The sequence below is a fragment of the Aquarana catesbeiana genome, linkage group LG02, assembly GCF_042186555.1.
Source record: "Aquarana catesbeiana isolate 2022-GZ linkage group LG02, ASM4218655v1, whole genome shotgun sequence".
Classification (NCBI taxonomy): domain Eukaryota; kingdom Metazoa; phylum Chordata; class Amphibia; order Anura; family Ranidae; genus Aquarana; species Aquarana catesbeiana.
This window is the reverse complement of record NC_133325.1, coordinates 520202361-520223296: the sequence shown is the minus strand read 5'-3', so window position 1 is coordinate 520223296 and position 20936 is coordinate 520202361. Positions and strand designations below refer to the sequence as shown.

The 20936-nt window shown below is 42.6% G+C and overlaps 1 protein-coding gene across 5 annotated transcripts in view; it reads right to left on the bottom strand.

The window, feature by feature from the left end:
- Nucleotides 1-20936, bottom strand: part of LEMD1 (LEM domain containing 1) — a 430972-nt gene that overhangs the window by 248660 nt on the left and 161376 nt on the right. For all 5 annotated transcript variants that reach the window (XM_073615805.1, XM_073615806.1, XM_073615807.1 and 2 more), the window contains one exon: nucleotides 12789-12880. In XM_073615805.1, the coding sequence (XP_073471906.1) occupies nucleotides 12789-12880 (92 nt within the window). The remainder of the gene's footprint in view (nucleotides 1-12788; nucleotides 12881-20936) is intronic.

The following is a 20936-nucleotide window of genomic DNA, read 5'->3' as shown; positions in this document are numbered from 1 at the left end:
TTGTTTAGTGAAATTCAAGTACCCTCTGAGAACAAATTCTCTCACCAATTTCTCGATATATCAAGTAAAATACCTTATAACCAAGATAAGAGAAAAGAAGGGAAAGTGAGAAAGTGAGTGCACCCAGTCCAGCCCATAGAATAACCATCAATTCATTACCAGAGAAAGGTTGACATGATCCATGGATCCCAGGTTTTGTCAAAGAATGCCAACTTCTCATAATCCGTTAACCATAATCCAGGATATACATTTTTTTTTTTAGAACATGTGAGCAGTATCAGAGGACTAGAAGCTTCTCCTGCCACTGTTTGCCTACACACAAGCTGAAAAAAAGGGCTGGGTCATGTGACAGCTGTATATCGATTAGGTAAAAAAAAAAAAAGTACTTAGATTTATTTTATTTTTTCTTTTATTAAAATCATTACAGTGCCATCATCCATATACAGAAAGAGAAAGGATGATGCAAGTTAAACAGTGTGTGTTTAGTAACACTTTAAAATGTCAGTCAGGGCAGGGTTTCTCAAATGGGGTTCTGCGGGAAGTCCCCAGAACTGGGTGTTCCTCCCAGTGCACCAATATCATCCTGATGGTTCCCCTATAGTTTCGGCTTCTGGCGTCATAAAAGAGAATGACATGGGATAAGAAGAGTACTTGAGCCAGCAGCACAGGACTATTCCCAGTACAATATCGAGGCAATGTTTAAAGGATGAATCAAAACCAACTTGGTTTTATCAGGTAGGAGCTAAAAAAACGTGAAACTGCCATATGCGATCTCTCTTCTGTAAATTACAACCATAAACATCTAAATACAAGCTGTGGGTCAGATCAAATAAAAATGTAAGAGTACAATAAACCCTAGGACATCCCCATGCAATGAATGAGGGGTGGGCAACAACCAGGCAAACCAAACTGTGCTAACATACCCAACAACAAAGATCAATAGACCCAACTTCACAGTGCCGCTGCAGGAACTTTGTGGCCAAAAGCTGCATCAACAGAAGATTGGATGTCCTGATAAAGCTTTAAAACAATATGTACAGAGGAAGTCGTGGTCTTACAAAGACCTGGTGGAGTGAGCTTATAAAAAGGCAGACGTTTTTTCCTTTAGAGTGTAAGGTCTGATGAGTTGCAGTTAGTATTGGTGGACTTTGAAGCAGGATGTCCCTTGCAAGGTCCTGAAGGTAGGATGACTAAGGATTACGTCTTCCTGATATAAGCTGTTGCTTTGAGGTAGGCTCTGACTACATCCAGGCAATGAAGAGCAATTTTCTTTGGGTGCTTTGGAGCAGAGTACAAAGATGAAGCACTACGTCTTCATTGAAGAAGACGACTGGATACCACCTTACAAGGGAGAGCTGCCAACCCAGAGACATGTTCGACAGATGTGACAGCAACCAAGAAGGTGACTTTGCAGGACAAATTCCCTGATTGGTTAAAAGGGCGGTTTCTGCAGGGTAGGAGAATCAAGATGAGGTCCCAAGGAAGCAAAGGGTGCTGCAAAGGGTCTGAACCAAGCTGCACCTTGGATACAGGTTTTGACCAGGGAGTACAATGCCAGAGGTTTTTGAAAGCATGGACAAAGTCTGTCCTTTCAGAGTGCTTAAAGCGGGGGTCCACCTATCTATCGTTTTTTTTTTTTTTTTTAGTTCAATCACAAACTTTTCTTCTCAGCATTACATACTCACATATTGTGTGTAATATGTCCGCCTGTGTCAGATTTCGTCGGAAAGAATAACTTATATTATTCACTGCAGGCAGTTTCCATCTTAATTGTGGGCATTTGAAGCCCACAAGCATTTATTTCCTGGATGTGGTGAATGCTGTGCTCCCAGCATTCACCGCTCATTCCCGCACATGCTCAGTGGCATCCTTGGAAGCCTGAGACTAGCTCCCGGAGTCTGGGAGAGGCTAGAAACACGCCTACTCCCACGGGAGGAGAACCAGGAAGTGCAAAGAAGAATAGAAAAATAAAAGGTAATTACGGCGATTAAAATTTTTTTAAACGGCATGTCAGCATCTAGGCAAGGAAGAGAATACATACAGATATTGTTCAAAATTTGGGTGGAACCCCGCTTTAATAACCACGTGAGTCCCAAAGCCATTTTTTTTTTTTATTTACAGAGTAGGCAAGGTTGAAAAAAGACACAAGTCCATCAAGTCCAACCTATGTGTGTGATTATATGTCAGTATTATATTGTATATCCCGGTATGTTGTGGTCGTTCAGGTGCTTATCTAATAGTTTTTTTAAACTATCGATGGTGCCCGCTGAAACCACCCACCGTGGACGGGAATTCCACATCCTTGCCGCTCTTACAGTAAAGAACCCTCTACGCAGTTTAAGGTTAAATCTAATTTCTTCTAATTTTAATGAGTGGTCATGTGTCTTATTAAACCCTTCCGTGGAAAAGTTTTATCCCCATTGTTGGGTCACCAGTGTGGTATTTGTAAATTGAAATCATATCCCCTCTCAAGTGTCTCCTCTCCAGAGAGAATAAGTTCAATGCTCGCAACCTTTCTTCATAACAAATATCCTCCAGTCCCTTTATTAGCTTCGTTGCCCTTCTCTGTAATTGCTCCATTTCCAATACATCCTTCCTGAGAACTGGTGCCCAGAACTGGACAGCATACTCCAGGTGAGGCCGGACCAAAGTCTTGTAAAGTGGGAGAATTATCGTTTTATCTCTGGAGTTAATCCCCTTTTTAATGTATGCTTTTTTACATGTTAACTCATTTTAGGCCTCAAGATTAGTTAAAACCCCCAAACATTACATATTTTCTGACTGTCACCACCCGGGAAGTGTTATTGAGGTAATTGCCATCCCCGTATTTTTGTCGTCATGTGGATTTTTATTTTGATTGTGTAACTTGGACCTTAAGGGTCTTTTATGTAGAATTACCATTGCCGCGGTGTCCTATTGGGCCTCCCCCTGTTGCTCTGGTGCCCGCCCAGGGACCATGCGCATTTTGGTGCTGGGTTGCTAAGGTATGTCCCACATAGCAAATCTGTAATGCACTGTACTACAATATGTATGGATATACTTTTAAGTATTTTTTGTAGAGGATTACTGTATTGTGTTCATGCATCCTGATGAAGTTAGATCTTGGCAAAACGCGTTGACATATGAAGACTCTATACACAATTGGAAATCCATTTAGCACCATAACTGTTTTTATTGAATCTTTGTATTTAATACAATGTACAATAAAATCTATGATTTTATACAAGACTCCATATTTTGGCCTATATAGTCCTACCTTTTCTAGTTTCTTTATGCATTATGGATGTTGGCCTAGAGTGCCACATTACCAATCTACATTTTCTGAACGCAGAAACCCTAGAGAATAAAACGGTGGTAGTTCCAATTTTTTGTGTCACATGATATTAACGCAACGGTTTCTCAATCACAAGTTGTCAGTTAAAAAAAAAAAAAAAAAAGTTGATTTTAGGGCACACATATGCATTATATTACCCAATTTTTGGTAGAATATAAAATATGAGGCTGCGCCAAGTAGATCGATACCCAACAACAAAATTGTATGCCTCTGTTACCCTGCAACAAACTTCAGTACCCTATATTTTCCATAGGTGAAGCCCTATGGAAAAAGCCCCTGCAGGTCATCAGTTAAAGGAGTTTACTTTTCAAGAAATAATGATAAATGCACATACAAGCATTTTTACAGGGGAAAAAAATGGGCATTTCCTATTTTTTCCCAGCATGAGTCTGGAAAACATTGCACCCATGATCTGCTGATTACAGGTACAATGTGGGCTCCTGCAAACAAATCCTGCAGCTTTCTGCCTCTACCTTCATACGGACTGTCTGTTTGAAAGCTGCAGGGCTTGTGAATGAACTAGGAGAGCACTCATCAGAGCCATCGCAGTTCATTCAGAACTACAAGCCGCCAGCCACGGTAGCTGACTGTAGTTGTAGTTCATTTATTCACAGGGAAACTGAGAAGATCCCTTTCCAAAAGATGAACTTCTGGTAAACAAAATCAATGGGCCTAGAATTCTTGCTTTCACTCTGGCGTGTATGGCGATATGAAACGTGTATGGCAATTGTCGTTTTCGTGCATAGGCACCCCTCACCATGTGTTTACATTGGTGTGTGTGTGTGTGTGTGTGTGTGTGTGTGTGTGTGTGTGGTTCAACATTTGGGAGCTTGAGTAACTTTTTCTTTTGTTGAAGATGACAGGTTCTCTTTAGTTTTCAGTGGTCCCCAGGCAATAGTGACACGGAGACCTGGAAGTGATACTTCACTTCTGGGTAAAAAGGAAGGGTAGGAAAGTGAATAGATGTTAGCTGGTTTCCCTGCCCTTTACCCGGCAGCTCCCACCAAGCTGATCTTGATAGGTACCCCTATGGGCACGTGGAGTCCTGGATACATAACGGGGGCTCAGGGGTTCGTTTTGCTGCAGTGGAAGTGATCAGGCGGCTTTACAGCCATCAGTATTGCTTTCATGTGAAAGCTGACAGCCAGCTTAACCAACGTAGACACTCCCCACGGCTATAGTTTGGTGCGAGAATCGCCAGTTTCTTTTCTTGCTCTATTTTGTTGAGCAGACAAAGAAGAATTCACACTAAAGAAAAAGCATAGATAGTTTGAAGAGTTTTTCATCAGGTTGTCATCAGTTTTTTACATCTGCCAAGCAATCCTTAACCACTTAACGGCCAGAGGGAGAAGAGGTGACGGTGAGCCGGAGAGGAGAACAGCCCGGCGGATGGACTGACTGACGTCTACAGATCTAAATCTTTCAATTCTTTCGTCTTCCCCCATCTCCTTCCTGTGTACAAGTGGCTGATCCGGACTGAGGAACTGAATTGGAGGGGATATCAACACATAAAGTTCTGAATGACACCTGGATGTGATCGGCACCCGGCATACAGACATCATATGCTTATACCCCTGCAGGGGTATAGCGTTCCGGTGAGTGGGATCACATTAGGGGGAGTTGGTTTTAAATATCTGGAAGAAATCCGGTGGAAGACATCACATGAACTTTTTTGTCATTTCATATGAGACCTATTAGTGTTATTAATTGTCTTACCACCAGTCTACGAGAGACACATCTCCACATATATATATACCAATTATTCCCCAGTTTGGGTCTTAATATTTGTACAATTAATTCCTTTTTTTTCTCTTGTGTTTATATATATTTTTTCTACACATCTATTTATATATTTCTTATCTAATTTTTGTATCCTCAGCATTTTCACATTGAGGGTTGTGGACACCCTCTATCTTTTATACACATTTTTATATACATTTTATATATATATGTATATTTCATATATATATTTTTCACATACATCACTTTGCACTTTTTGTCCTTCACTATAGAGGATTGTGGACACTTTCTATCTTCATTTAATATTTGCAGTTTATTTTTACTATCCAGCAGGTGCTGGAACATTGTTGATTGTATTGTATCTGACACCCTTGCACTTATCACTTTATCATTTACGTCATACTACACTATTAGTGGTCACCAACATTAATAATAATTTTGCATATGAGATAACAGCTGCACTTTCTATATTTATTGGCACTAATTAATCTATTTATGAATTAGCACTTAATTTATTTTATTCCTATTTTTATGTGGGATATATAGTATTGCATTTATAGCGATTACTATTTATTGTTGTTCCCTATAATATGTCACATTGATACATCTATTACTACCATTAGATAAGCATTTTATACTAATACATCCTTTACGCACAGCGCCACTCCCTATCTCGTTATACTTATTTCATTTAGGGTACACGTAGTGTCCCTCGCCTACATAGGGGGGCTGCAGTTGCGAATACATCCTATAGCGCGGATCCATTGACAAAACTATCCATTTGTAGAAGCCATCCTCTCTAACTTCAGCTTTTCCACAAATGGCATCAAGTTACCATCCAAAATTTGCTGAAATTTTATTGAACCCATTTTTCCTTCTACTTGTGAAATGTTCCCTGTGCCACTGGCTGCAATACAACTCCAAGGCATGATTGATTCACCCCCATGCTTAACAGTTGGACAGAGGTTCTTTTCATTAAATTCTGTTCCCTTTCTTCTCCAAACGTACGTTTGCTCATTCCGGCCAAAAAGTTCTATTTTAACCTCATCGGTCCACAGAACTTGTTTCCAAAATGCCTCAGGCTTGTCTATATGTTCATTTGCAAAGTTCAAACGCTGATTTTTGTGGTGAGGACGTAGAAGAGGTTTTCTTCTGATGACTCTTCCATGAAGACCATATTTGTACAAGTATCTCTTTATAGTGGAATAGTGTACCACAACTCCAGTGTCTTCCAGATCTTTCTGGAGGGATCGTGCAGTCAAACGTGGGTTTTGAATTGCTTTTCTCACAATCCTCGAGCTGTTCTGTCTGATATTTTTCTTGGTCTTCCAGATCTTGCTTTAACTTCCACTGTTCCTGATGACTGCCATTTCTTAATTACATTCTGAACAGAGGATATTGACATCTGAAAACGCTTTGCTATCTTCTTATAGCCTTCTCCAGCTTTGTGAGCGTCAACTATTTTCAGTTTGTTTTCTAGACAACTGCTTAGAAGAACCCATGGTGCTGATTGTTGGGGCAAGGTAAGATGAGTCTGGCCATTTAAAACCTTTGAGATTGACATCACCTGGTCTTGCCAGACGATGATTGAGAACAATCCATGACGCTAGCAGGTCTCAGCTTTGCAAAGGGGGCAGTGCATGCCAAAAATTCTGCAGGGTGGCCAAACTTTTGCAGATGCCATTTTTTTGTTTTCTGTAATTTTGAAAGTGTAAATGATGGAAATAAAATCTAACTTTTTTTGACATATTATAAGAATGTCTAATCTGTAATTTGATGCCATTTGGAGATTTTTCCATCTTTCCTTGGCTTCGTTATGCACATTAATACACATTTTTACCTGGGGTGCCCAAACTTTCGATCCCCACTGTAAATGGATCATCCATTTACATATATTTTTCCATAGAGATGCAATGAGGTCTGTTTTTCTTGCTCAATATTTTTTATTGAAAGTAGGTAACAAGCATTGCATAAGACACAATGACTAAGTAGTACAATTAACAGATGTCTTCGTACATAATTGCAGTACATACAGTCATGGCTGAAATTTTTGGCACCCCAGAAATTTTTCCAGAAAATCAAGTATTTCTCACAGAACAGTATTGCAGTAACACATGTTTTGCTATACACGTTTATTCCCCCTGTGTGTTTTGGAACAAAAAAGGGAGGGAAAAAAAAGCAAATTGGACATGTCGTCACACAAAACTACTCCAAAAATGTGCTGGTCAAAATTCTTGGCACCCTTAACTAAATATTTGGTTGCACACCCTTTGGAAAAAATAACTGAAATCAGTCGCTTCCTATAACCATCAATAAGCTTCTTTCACCTCTTACCTGGAATTTTGGACCACTCTTCCTTTGCAAACTGCTCCAGGCCTCTCTTATTGGAAGGGTGCCTTTTCCCAACAGCAATTTTAAGATCTCTCCACAGGTGTTCAATGGGATTTAGATCTGGACCCATTGCTGGCCACTTTAGAACTCTTCAGCGCTTTGTTGCCATCCATTTCTGGGTGCTTTTTGAAGTATGATTGGGGTCATTGTCCTGCTGGAAGACCCAAGATCTTGGACGCAAACCCAGCTTTCTGACACTGGGCTCTACAGTGCGACCCAAAACCCTTTGATAATCCTCAGATTTCATGATGCCTTGCACACATTCAAGGCACCCAGTGCCAGAGGCAGCAAAACAACCCCAAAACATCATTGAACCTCCACCATATTTCACTGTAGGTACTGTGTTTTTTTCTTTGTAGGCCTCATTCCATTTTCGGTAAACATTAGAATGATGTGCTTTACCAAAAAGCTCTATCTTGATCTCATCTGTCCACAAGATGTTTTCCCAGAAGGATTTTGGCTTAAGGACTTAAGTGGCAAACTGTAGTCTTGCTTTTTTATGTCTGTCAGCAGTGGGGTCCTCCTGGGTCTCCTGCCATAGAGTTTCATTTCATTTAAATGTCGACGGATAGTTCGCGCTGACACTGATGCTCCCTGAGCCTGCAGGATAACTTGAATTTCTTTGAAACTTGTTTGGGGCTGCTTATCCACCATCCGGATTATCCTGCGTTGCAACCTTTCATCAATTTTTCTCTTCCGTCCACACCCAGAGAGATTAGCTACAGTGCCATGGACTGCAAACTTCTTGATAATGTTGCGCACTGTGGACAAAGGCAAATCTAGATCTCTGGAGATGGACTGGTGTCAGAGAAGCTCCCAAAATAGACCCAGTACCGGGCGCCCTGGGGTGCCAATCGCCCCATTTAAACTGCTGGAGCACTTTGCTTGGTGCTGTCTGATCTGCAGCTCCCACTACCTGTGCTTCCTGTTTACCTGTTTGAACGTTTGATCCCCGGCTTGTCTATTGGATTACTCTCTGCTATCTGACTGCACCAGACCCCGGCCTGCCTTTGACCTTGAAACTGCCTGCTCCCTTGTACTACGCTGCCCGCCTTTTGCCAACCCTGCCTGTGACCTGGACTCTGAACCTGCCTGCTCCCTTGTACCATGCTGACTGCCTGTTGCCAACTCTGCCTGTGACTAGACCTGCCTATCCTGCTCCTGCTCTGCATCTGCTGCCTGTGCTCCAGCTTACCAAGGACTTCCAGACCGCTTGCACCAGGATCCTGGGCCTTATTTCTGCAAGCCACCCGCCAGGCTCTCATAACACCCTGTGCTCCCGTGCCTTCTGTTTATACTATCAGGGGCTGGGAACCAGATACATAAGGGAGACCTTCCCCTGCTGTATCGGGCTAGTCAGTCAGGTACGTGAAAGCCTGACAACTTGTAACCTTGAGATTGTTGATATTTTTCCACAACTTTGGTTCTCAAGTCCTCAGACAGTTCTCTTCTCCTCTGTTGTCCATGCTTAGTGTGTCACACACAGACACACAATGCAAAGACTACAGTACCTGACCGCGAGATTGTGTTTCCTCTCGGCGACAGGGTACTGTGCATGTCGCGCTGGCTCGCTGATCGGGAAAGGAAAACTTTTTTTTCCTTTCGCGATGAGCGACAGGCAGTGCTGACAGCTGTCTGGTATGAATCCTGAGGGTGAACGCCGCGCCAAATTATAAATGAAAAAAAACGGTGTGGGTTCCCCCCCAGGGGCATACCAGGCCCTTAGGTCTGGTATGGATTGTAAGGGGAACCCCCTACGCCGAAAAATCGGCGTGGGGATCCCCCCAAAATCCATACCAGACCCTTATCCGAGCACGCAGCCCGGCCGGTCAGGAAAGGGAGTGGGGACGAGCGAGCACCCCCCCCTCCTGAACTGTACCAGGCCGCATGCCCTCAACATGGGGGGGGCAAGTGCTTTGGGGGAGGGGGGCGCCCTGCGGCCCTCCCACCCCAAAGCACCTTGTCCCCATGTTGATGAGGACAAGGGCCTCTTCCCGACAACCCTGGCCGTTGGTTGTCGGGGTCTGCGGGCGGGCTTATCGGAATCCGGGAGCCCCCTTTAATAAGGGGGCCCCCAGATCCCGGCCCCCCCACCCTATGTGAATGAGTATGGGGTACATGGTACCCCTACCCATTTACCTAGGGAAAAAAAAAAACACTACGCAGGTTTTAAAAGTAATTATGCAGCTCCGGGGGTCTTCTTCCGTCTTCTCCCGGGCCCCTCCGCTATCTTCTTTCAGCTCTTTTGCTAGCAGGGGGCCCGGTCTGCTGCCGCTGTTTTGTCGCTTCTTCTCTTCTCCTTTCTTCTTCCGATGATGACATATATAAGTGGTGACTTCGCCCCCTTGTGACGTCACAGCCCCAGCATGCGCCGGGACTATGGAGTCATAAGGGGGCGTGACCCCAGAGTCCCTGCGCATGGTGGGACTGTGACGTCACAAGGGGGCGAAGTCACCACTTATATAAATGGCTGCGCAGCTCGCACACAGCATTCCAGCAGGAGAGAGCGTTGTGTCAACATCGGAAGAAGAAAGGAGAAGAGAAGAAGCGACAAGACAGCGGCAGCAGACCGGGCCCCCCCCCGCTAGCAAGAGAGCTGGAAGAAGATATCGGAGGGGTCCGGGAGAACATATCAAAGAACCAGACAGCGGCAGCAGACCGGGCCCCCGCTAGCAAAAGAGCTGGAAGAAGATAGCGGAGGGGCCCGGGAGAAGAAGCCATACACCGGGAGAAGACGGAAGAAGACCCCGAAGTCGAAGAAGACCCCCGACATGTGGACAATGTGCTTTGGGGGAGGGGGGCGCCCCCCTCCCCCAAAGCACTTACCCCCCATGTTGAGGGCATGCGGCCTGGTAAGGTTCAGGAGGGGGGGCGCTTGCTCATCCCCACCCCCCTTCCTGACCGGCCGGGCTGTGTGCTCGGATAAGGGTCTGGTATAGATTTTGGGGGGGACCCCCACGCCGCTTTTTCGGCATAGGGGGTTCCCCTTACAATCCATACCAGACCTAAGGGCCTGGTATGCCCCTGGGGGGAACCCACGCAGGTTTTTTTCATTTAAAATTTGGCGCGGCATTCCCCCTCATGATTAATACCAGACAGCTGTCAGCACTGCCTGTTGCTCATCGCAAAAGGAAAAAAAAGTTTTCCTTTCCCGATGAGTGAGCCATCTCGGCGCTGGCTCCTGCGACGGGGCTTGCAGGTGTCAAATCTCGCCGATAAATGCGGCGAGATTGACACAATATGGCGGTCACCTACTGTAAGTGAACTTCTCTCCTTTTTTTCTGCTTTCAGGTGTGATTTTATATTGCCCACACCTGTTACTTACCCCAGGTGAGTTTAAAGGAGCATCACATGCTTGAAACAATCTTAATTATCCACAATTTTGAAAGGGTGCCAAAAATATTGACCAGCCCATTTTTGGAATTTTGTGAGACATTATGTCCAATTTGCTTTTTTTCCTCCCTTTTTTGTGTTTTGTTCCAATACACACAAATGGAATAAACATGTGTATAGCAAAACATGTGTTACTGCAATACTTTTCTGTGAGAAATACTTGATTTTCTGGAAAAATTTCTGGGGTGCCAACAATTTTGGTCATGACTGTATAACTAAATAATACGTAGAATACAATGGTGAATAGAAACTTAATGATAATAGTACATCATGAGTAGAAAGAATGCAACGGAGAATAAATTCCCACCTGGTGCACATGGCCCAGATCATGACAATGCAACAGATTAAAAGGAAGAGTAAGGACCGCGGAGAGGGCCTCAGAGGAGTACCACACAAGGCTCTGACCACATGTCTCAATAAAAATCTGAAAAGAGGATAGAGATCTAAAGGAAATAATGGGAGAGGCTGCCAGGAGAAAAATAAGAAGAGATGCAGCAGAGAAGGGTGGCAAGGGGGGGATGGCCGTCTGATCTGCGATGTTTGTTTTTCATCCGTCAATGGATGGACGAAAAAGGACAAACGGTCCACATGTGTGAAAGGGGCCTTAGCCAGGTAGGTCACTTGCTGCACTGCTTGAACTACAACTAGAATCTGATGCTGAGACTGGCATTAAAATTAGGCCCTCCTCTGTTGCAAGGGAAGTGTTGTGCAAGTTTTCTGGAGAATGAATGTTTGTCTGAGTTTTTTGCTGTAGCTCCCTTTTGCCTAATTTCCGCCATAGCTATGGGGGAAGGTATGTTTGGATACTAATGGCGTATGGTGTGGAATAGAAGGTAAGCATGTCTGAGAAGAAATACACAGCTATCTGGTTGCAGACCTTCCTGTAGCAAAGTCCTTTAGGGAAAAAGGGGGGAGGAAGTGCCCGAGTACCTTAAAAGGACTCTAGGCGGGAGCGGTGGTAAAGTGTGTGACCTGTGGTGTGACGTAACACCTGATTATCCACATAAGACGAAGCTCTGAGCGATTGAGTTTTCGCACAGAGTTTGAAAAGTTTACACTGTAAAGTCAATTCCTAAACACAACCCCAGTTTTAAGGTAACAGTCAAAGATACCGGGTGACTTCATCTTACTTGTCCACTGTCCATGTTACTGGTCCCAATATAGGGTCCAGGCTTTGCCTGTCGTGGTGGGCATACACCTGGAGTGGTTTAAAGGGTCTGTGTTCATGAATGGACCATGGTTCTGGACCTGTATAGCCCCCTGCAGCTAATTACACATGTTGCACAAAGTGCTGAGGTGAGCACCCATGCAGGATCAAAACATATAGGTGCTAAGTGTTGGAAAATTATCAATCATATTTAGAAATTTCATTCAGGTATTTAGGTAAGACATTTGCATTGAAAATGCCATAAACATAGATTTCACGGGATCAGATGTGATGATAAAAAAAACACAAACAGGAGTGACTAAACATGCTGTGGGGAGGAGTCTGAGCACACACCACAGGAAATCACTGTGTGCTACAGAGAAGCGCTGTAACCAAATAACATCATTAGTGGCAGATATACGTCTGCTTCCTGATCTCCTTTGCAGCAATGTGAACCAAAGAGCTCAGCTTTAGCACTTCTGGTTTAGAGCTGTCAAAATCCCAACTTAGAAATGGGTGCACAGCTGATTTTATAGACAAAAAAACAGATTTTAATGTGTATGGGGAAGTGGTTAAATATATTACTCTTAAAGTGGACCTGATTAAACAGCAATGTTTTTCTATTTTACTGATAACAATGCGGAATGAGGTACAGTAGTATACCATCTTAAGAATTACAATATTTTTAACCATTTCTGTGGACTAGTTCAATACTGGACACAAAAAGTCCATCTTTCCAAAAAGGAAAGCTACTTAACCATGGGTTCTACATGACAGACTTACATTGGTGCGGCTGTAGTTTTTCAAAATGGCTCCATCTTCGCCATCACAATTAACCTCATTTCCCAATCCAGCCATGTCTTTAAACTGAGCACCTGTAGAACAAAAAGCACATCAGTAACCTTACAGACTGTATAACAAAGCAGGATTTGTGTACCTACCGTAAAATCTATTCCTTAGCATTCATTAATGGACACATGCTCAGAAGTAAATTAGAGACAATTGGGTTATACTACTGCCTAGAGGAGGAATTGGGTGCTGGCAAACAAGCAGGCGTAACATCCCTCTCCCATTATGCATTAGTTTAGTAGAAAAGCAGTAATATGAGTAGATCTCAAACACCCAGGAGGTGGGACCTGCGTACTTTAGGCCTCATTCATACTGGTATTTTTGCGTTTAGCTTTCTAAACGCAGGAGTAATCATTTGGAAATTATAAACAACTTTTATGCTTCCTGGATCACCTTTTCCTGGGTTTAGAGTTTCGAATCGGACCTAGACACACAATTCTATTTTCTCTAAACGCAGCAAAACTGACTACACCCAAAATGCAGGTTAAAGGTTTTGTGTGAATAAAAACTTCCAGGTGTATAGTCCCAATATCAAATGGTTGCCAAACAAATGACATCAAGGGATTCAATTTTCACTCAAAACAGTGCACAAATATATCCAAAGGTGCTGGCGCTGTCCTCCACCAATGTGCTCTAGCTGCTCACCTTACAATCTGACCAGTTTCACCAGTGGGTAAGACACAGCAGGCCCCCTTTAAGGGATATCAATAGATCGACCCGGCATGCTGTTTTACATGTAATCCCTCTATAGCACCATCTTCCGCCTTACTGGCTTCACCAGTCTCAAGTTTCCCTCAAGGATATCGGAGATAGATAGATAGATAGATAGATAGATAGATAGATAGATAGATAGATAGATAGATAGATAGATAGATAGATAGATAGATAGATAGATAGAGAGAGATATCTCTATCTATATATACACCCCCGATCTAGAGCTCTTTGTTGCAATAATTTTATTCCTCCAATAAAAGCAGGATACTCACAAGTGTGGAACTTGAGCAGTGCGAGCTGTTCAGACGTGTAAAACACGAGATGACCGCAGGACAACTTCACCAACTGAGACTCCTCCCCCTATATGCGTTGTCAAATGGGCGTGACTTCTTTAGTAGGGGCGGAGACTGGACGTCTCACCACTGATTATATACATTCCCATCCCTTATTGCTAGGCAACCCTTCCGCTCCTCTGTGATGCTAATCACTGCAGAGTCGACCCAAGCGGTGCAGAATCACGCATCCATTCCGGAAAAGGATGTTGATAATTACCAGCTAATATCTATGGGGACACCACAACAAAGCATTGAATCCATCCGGATTCCACGCTTAAATGAGATAATATTCAGCTGGTGACTCCATCGCGCGGACATATCATCTACCGATAATTCTATAGCTATACTATTATTATTGGAAACAATCACTATACAATGTTAAAAATTGCTGTATTAATAATAATTATAATGCCTACAAATGCAGAATCTCACTATACATTATTCCTCATGTAAACCAAACTAATTAGTCTTCACAGAAAATACTTGAGGAGCTATAACCTAAAAAATAAAATTAAAAATATAACCTAAGAGTTAGCATTAACTATTATTTATAAAAGCGTCAACGTCCCACTAGACATTTAAACCATGAGGCCTATAAGTTCTCGGCCAATAAGGCCATTTGGTTTCAAGTTTGGAGATTTCTCTCCTCATATGACTACCTCTCCAGTGAGGATTGAACTGATCAATAGCCATAAAAGAGGTTCCCGTTGGGTCTCTCCCATGGCACCAATCTAAATGTTTAGAGAGACTATGGTTGGGAAAGCCCTTTTTAATGTTGGCGATGTGCTCTTTCATCCCAATTTGAAATGTACGTATGGTATGACCAACATACTGAAGCCCACATGGGCAAGTGATAATTGGACTGGAAGGATGTATATTTCCTACCTCCGAGACATCTGGTCTGACAAACCGAACACTTTCTACGGGGATAAAATCCATTCATCTGTAAAAAAAAAAAAAAAAAAAAAAAATGGCATTTCCTAGGGGGTTCTATTACATTAGGGACAATTTGCAACCTTAGAGGAGGGACCTTTCTAATTAATGGTCAGAAATATGTTTTTAATGATAAAGTATACCAGATCTGTCACGGTTATCCATTTCAAGAGTGACACGGTCTAGTTCCACCGCATCATATCCTTTTTCAATGAAGTGTCTCTTCAAAAGGTCAGCTTCCTGTTGAGTCATCATGAAGAGTACAGTTTCTCTTCAAATGTAAAAACGGACTTTCTGGCACGGCCTTAAGCCACGCTTTATGATGACAGCTGCCTACATCAATAAAGCGGTTCCTAACTGTATTTTTAAAATAAGTTAAGGTCACCAATTTGTTATGTACCCTGATCTAGGAAATGTACTTCCTCTATACTCCTCTTATGTTGCAGGACAATGCCCTGATCATTCTCATTGAGCCAGGATATGAATCCATTTAAGGACTCCAGATCACCATCCCAAAGGAGGATGTCATCAATATACCTCTTCAAGAGAACTAACTCTGGTCTCAGGGGCCATCAATGACATCCTCCTACCATTTGGCCATGAACAATTTGGCCATACTGGACGCAAATTTAACGCCCATGACTACTCAATGGCACTGCAAATAATATGTACCCTGAAACCAAAAATAGTTATGTCCCATAGAAAAGTCAAGTAGTTGCAAAATAAATTCCTGTTGTGAAGTATGGACTGTTGAATCCTTCTTCAAAAAATATTGTACTGCTTTCCTGCCATGCTGGTGGGAAATGAGAGTGTAGAGAGAAGCCACATCCACCGTAGCTAGGATGTAGCTCTCCTTCCACCCATCCAGAATATTACTTGGAGTTGTATCATTAAGATAAGATGGAGTACCCACCATCAGGGGCTGCAAGTAATTGTCTATGTACCGGCTTGCCCTAGAGGTAATAGAATTTATCCCACTTATAATAGGCCTACTGGGTGGTTGAAGGGGATTTTTATGCACTTTGGGCAAATAGTACATAACAAGTGCAATTAAGGGGCTGCCGGTACCAAGAAATCTTTTTCCTTTTTATTATTACCTACTTCCTGCCTGGCCTATAGCAAAATGACGGACGGGCGGTGGTTCAGTTATCCTGACTGGACGTCTTTCAGGATAACTGCCGGTGCGCGCCCGTGGGGGCATGCAGCACGGCGATCAGTGGTGCGGCATGTTAGTCTGACACCGCTACACCGATCTCCGTAAAGAGCCTCTGACGGCGGCTCTTTACCACATGATCAGCCATGTCCAATCACAGGTGATCACGATGGAAACAGGAAGAGACGTTTATTGGACAGGCGCAAGTAGAGGAGAGCCGATAGGCGGCTCTCCTGACAGGGGGGGTTTGTGCTGATTGTTATCAACTCAGCCCCCCCTGCTGATGCCTGCCCAGGACCACCAGGAATGCCGCCAGGACCACCAGGGATGGCCACCACACAGGACCACTAGGTATGCCACATTAGACCACCAGGGATATGCCAATCAGTGCCCAGGCAGCTGCCAATCAGTGCCCATTAAAAATGCCTGCCAGTGCCATCAGTGATGCCTATCAGTGCAATGTATCAGTACCAGCCATCAGTGCCCAGCAGTGCCACCTATCAATGCCACCCATAAGTACCCATGAGTGCAGCCTTTCAGTGCCAGCTACGAGTGTCCATCAGTGCTGCATACCAGTGCCACCCATCAGTGCCATCTCATTGGTGCCACCTTATCAGTGCAGCTTATCAGTGCCCATCAGTGAAGGTGAAAAACTTATTTAACAAAATTTTATAACAGAAACTAAGAAAAACTATTTTTTTTTTTAAATTTTCGGTCTTTTGTTTAGTAAAAAATAAAAACCGCAGGTGTGATCAAATACCACCAAAAGGAAGCTCTATTTGTGGAAACAAAATTATATTTTTTTTTGTTTGGGTACAGTGTAGCATGACCGAGCAATTGTCATTTAAAAAGTGACCAGGAATGAGGAAGAAAAACCTTCCGTTGCATAGAATGCGACACGTAGCCTAAAAAGGTGACCCTTTGGGATGGAACCAGGTTGGATTTTTCTAGGTTCAAGAGCCACCCCAGGCTCTCTATGGTGCTTCTTGCAACCTGCAGATCCCAGGACAACTGCTCCAGGGAGGGAGCAAACGGGAGCAGATCTTCCAGATATGCAATCACAAATGCCCGAGTTGCAGAAAATAGGATAGGACTGAGATCATTGACAGACACAGCCTTCTTTATTCAGAATGATTCAGAACCATAGGGTTATATCACCCCCTACAGGAGTAGGACACTAGGCAGACAAAAGACTTGGTTACACCCATGGGCAGTCCTAGGTGATATACACCCCCCCCTCTCTGCTACAGGCCTTCAGTCATGTAACAAGCAGTATCAGAAGTATTAAAAACTCCATAGAGGGGTGGGTGCTGTGTCTGTCAATGAACTCAGAGAAATGGATTTTACGGTAAGTCAAAAATTCTATTTTCTCTTTCGTTCATTGACAAACACAGCCTTCTTTATTCAGAACCATAGGGATGTCCCAAAGCAGTGCCAAACATGAGGGGTGGGGCAGCCAACAAAAACAAAAAAACCCCAGGCCAACCAGACAAACTGGAGCTCAGTGAAAACAACCTGGAGCCACCTTTTAATACTCTTTATTACAAATTTCTCTTACATGTTAATTTACATAATTTTACATTTTATTTCATTACTATACAATTCCCCATGTTTTTCCAATTCTTCTGCCATTCTCTCCAAATTCCTACTATTCTCTCTCATCCACTTATAGTCTATTTTCAGGTATTCCTATATCCAATCTTAAATAAGATCTATTCCAATTTGCCCATATATTTTCATATCTCTGCACATTTCCCCTTTGTTCATACAATATCTTTTCATACGGTAAAGTCTGATTTACTGCTCTTACCCATTAATTTAATGTCGGTGGGTTTGGCTGAATCCATTTCTCTATCTGTTTTCTTGTCAGAAATAATGCTTCCTGCAGAAACATCCTAGTGTATCTACTCCCTCCCTCCTCTTAATACTCCCAACAAGCAAAGTTCAATCGTAACCGTGATAGATCTGTTTATAACTTTTTCCAGTTTCCTGACCACCTGCTGCCAGTATCTTCCTATATTACCACAATACCACATTACGTGGAGGAAGTCAGCTCCTCCCTGCCCACATCTTGTGCAATCTGGTGTATATAACCTATTCGGGGCCAAGTAAGTCTGATGTATTATATTTAACTGAATTATCCTGTTATTCATTGCAGGGGATACTTTCAAGTGGGAGAAGCAGATTTAATCCCATTCCTAAATCGCTCATGTCTGGGACAGCTATCTGCCATTTATCTCTTACTCCCAGCGGTTCCCCACTTATTTTATTCTGTAGCAAGTGTGAGTATAATTTAGATACTAATCCCTTTGGTCCCTGTGATCTCAAAATACCTATGAGGGGGTATTTAGATATTTTTGGTGCCTTACTTCTAAACGGTATCTGTAATACCTGTCTAAGCTGCAAATATCTATAGAACTGTTTACTTGTTAGGTTATATTGTTTACACAGATTTTCATAAGACAACATTATGTTTTTACCCTACAGCTGACCAATACTCGTTACCTTGTTCCCTTTCCAAAATTTACTTCCCTCAAATTTTTCCAAATGCTCAAATGTCGGGTTATTCCATAAGGCAGTTTTTGGTGGGATATCAGTGAATCCCGTCAGTTTTTTTGCCTCCTTCCAAACTGCCCTAGCCAGCTTTAGAAGGGGAATTTTTATTCCCACCCTCCTCAAATCAGTTGTTTCTAATCCTACCAGAAGATCATCTACCTGCATCCTGCTTAGTAAGTATTCCTCTACCCTTGTTTTTTTGTTCCTGTTTTACACAGTCTCTTAAATGTTTGTTGCCCTGCCAGATAATATAAATATGGCAGCGCCAGCCCTGCTGCTGTTTTGGGTCTCTGTAGCGTGTAAATTTTTAATTTGCATCTACCATATGCCCAAATAAACCTGGTCATCTAAGAATTTAAATTTTTAAATATTTGTTTTGGTATTTTTACCGGGGAATGTGTAAACACATACAAGCACTTAGGAAGCACAATCGACTATATCAGCTGTATTCTTCCTGCCATTGATACTGGTAGTTTTACCCATATTGCCAGTTTTCTCTTGACATATTCTACCAAAGGGAGAATATTAGCCTTTATAGAGTCCTCAGGATCCAGGGTAATATTTACTCCTAGATATTTAAAATGTTTCAACTATTTTTAGTGGGGTCTGAAGTCTTCTACCATTACCTGGACCAAGCAGCATCAATGCAGATTTCTGCCAATTTATCTTCAACCCTGAAAATATCCCATATCTTTCTATTATTTTCATCGCATCCCTCAGGGAGGTATGCGCGTCCTCCATATACAATATGATATCATCTGCATATAACCCTATGTGCTCAACCTCAACCCTTTATACTTTTTAGATTTTCTAAATCTATTTGCCAATGCTTCGATTGCAAGGGCAAATAGTTGAGGGGACATTGGGCAACCCTGTCTTATTCCCCTATATAATTCCATTGTAGGAGATAATATTCAGTTTATTAATAAATTTGGGCATGATTGCTTATATAGTATTCCTACCCATTTTCTAAATTTTTCCCCAAATCCACTTTTTTTTCAGCACTATCTGTAAAAACTCCCATTCTATGGAGTCAAATGCCTTGGCCGTATCCAACGATGCCAAGGCACTTGTCTCCGGAATAAACTCCCTCAGCTGTGCCATAAATTGGGTTCTTCTAATATTAATTGAAGTAGATTTCCCAGGCATAAATCCTGTTTGGTCTTCCGACACAATGGATAAGATTACTCCATTAAGCCTTTTTGCGAGTATTTTTGCCAATAGCTTTTAATCAATATTCAACAAAGAAATTGGTCTATATGACGCACAATCGAATCTATCCTTGTCTGGTTTTGTTATCAATATTACTGTTGCTTCATACATGGACTGGGGCAACGCTCCCTGGCGAAATGCCTCGCTATACATCTTGGTCAGGGCTGGTGCCAAAATCTCAACATATCGCTGGTACATTTCCATCCGGTCCTGGAGATTTACCCTTTCCCATAGAAAAAAATGGCCTCTTGCACTTTCTCCTCCTCTATATCTTTCTCCATCCCCTCTTTTTGTTCCTCTGTTAAGTTAAGGAATTCTAGGTCCTCTAGGTATTTCTCTATCTCTTCTCGAATGCAAGTCAATGTCGAAGAATACATATTGACATAATATCTTTGGAACCTCATAAGTATCTCTTCTGCTGTATTCACCATTTCCCCCTTCTCATTGCTCACTTCTGAAATCACCAATGAAGATATCTGTTTTATCAAATAGTTTAAGATCTTATTTACTTGGTGTCCTTGCTCAAAATTTTTTTGTACATCCCATACAAACATTTTTTTGTTTTTGCTGGAATCTCTTACGTTTGGCATTAACTGATACTTGATTTTTATACTGGCGTGCTAATCCTGCCCATCTTATCTGATTTATATTCGAGGAGTCATTTATAAACTTAGCTTCTGCCTGTGCGCATCTCTCTGCCAATTCCTCCTTTTCCTGTCTATTAGTGTGTTTTATAAATGATATTGTGGATCTTGTTATCCCTCTTAAGTACGCCTTAAAGGTGTCCCAGAGCACCCCTTCCATTTTTCTCTCCCCATGAGCTTCCAAAAACATTAACTTCTGGTCCGGTATTCTATCGTTTGGTCCAATCTGAGTCAACACATGTAATTGAATCTTATACCCCGGACATCTTCCTCTAGGGATCGCTTCTCGGCCTTTTGGCTAAGTTCAAGTGTAGTATCGACTTTAGCCCTTAGGGGTGTCTCTGCTTCACAGCTAGGACGTTGAGAACCACTTGCATCTATCCAAGCCAATTGGTCCTTGTGGGGCACCCTCTGCTTGGCCTGGTAGGATCGTTGATTAAATTCAGCTTCACCTACTTGCTGCTATTGGGTTAGAGGCTTAGCCCCCCACAGGGAACGAGATTGCGGTCTTCCCTCCTCCCCCACTCCGCATTAG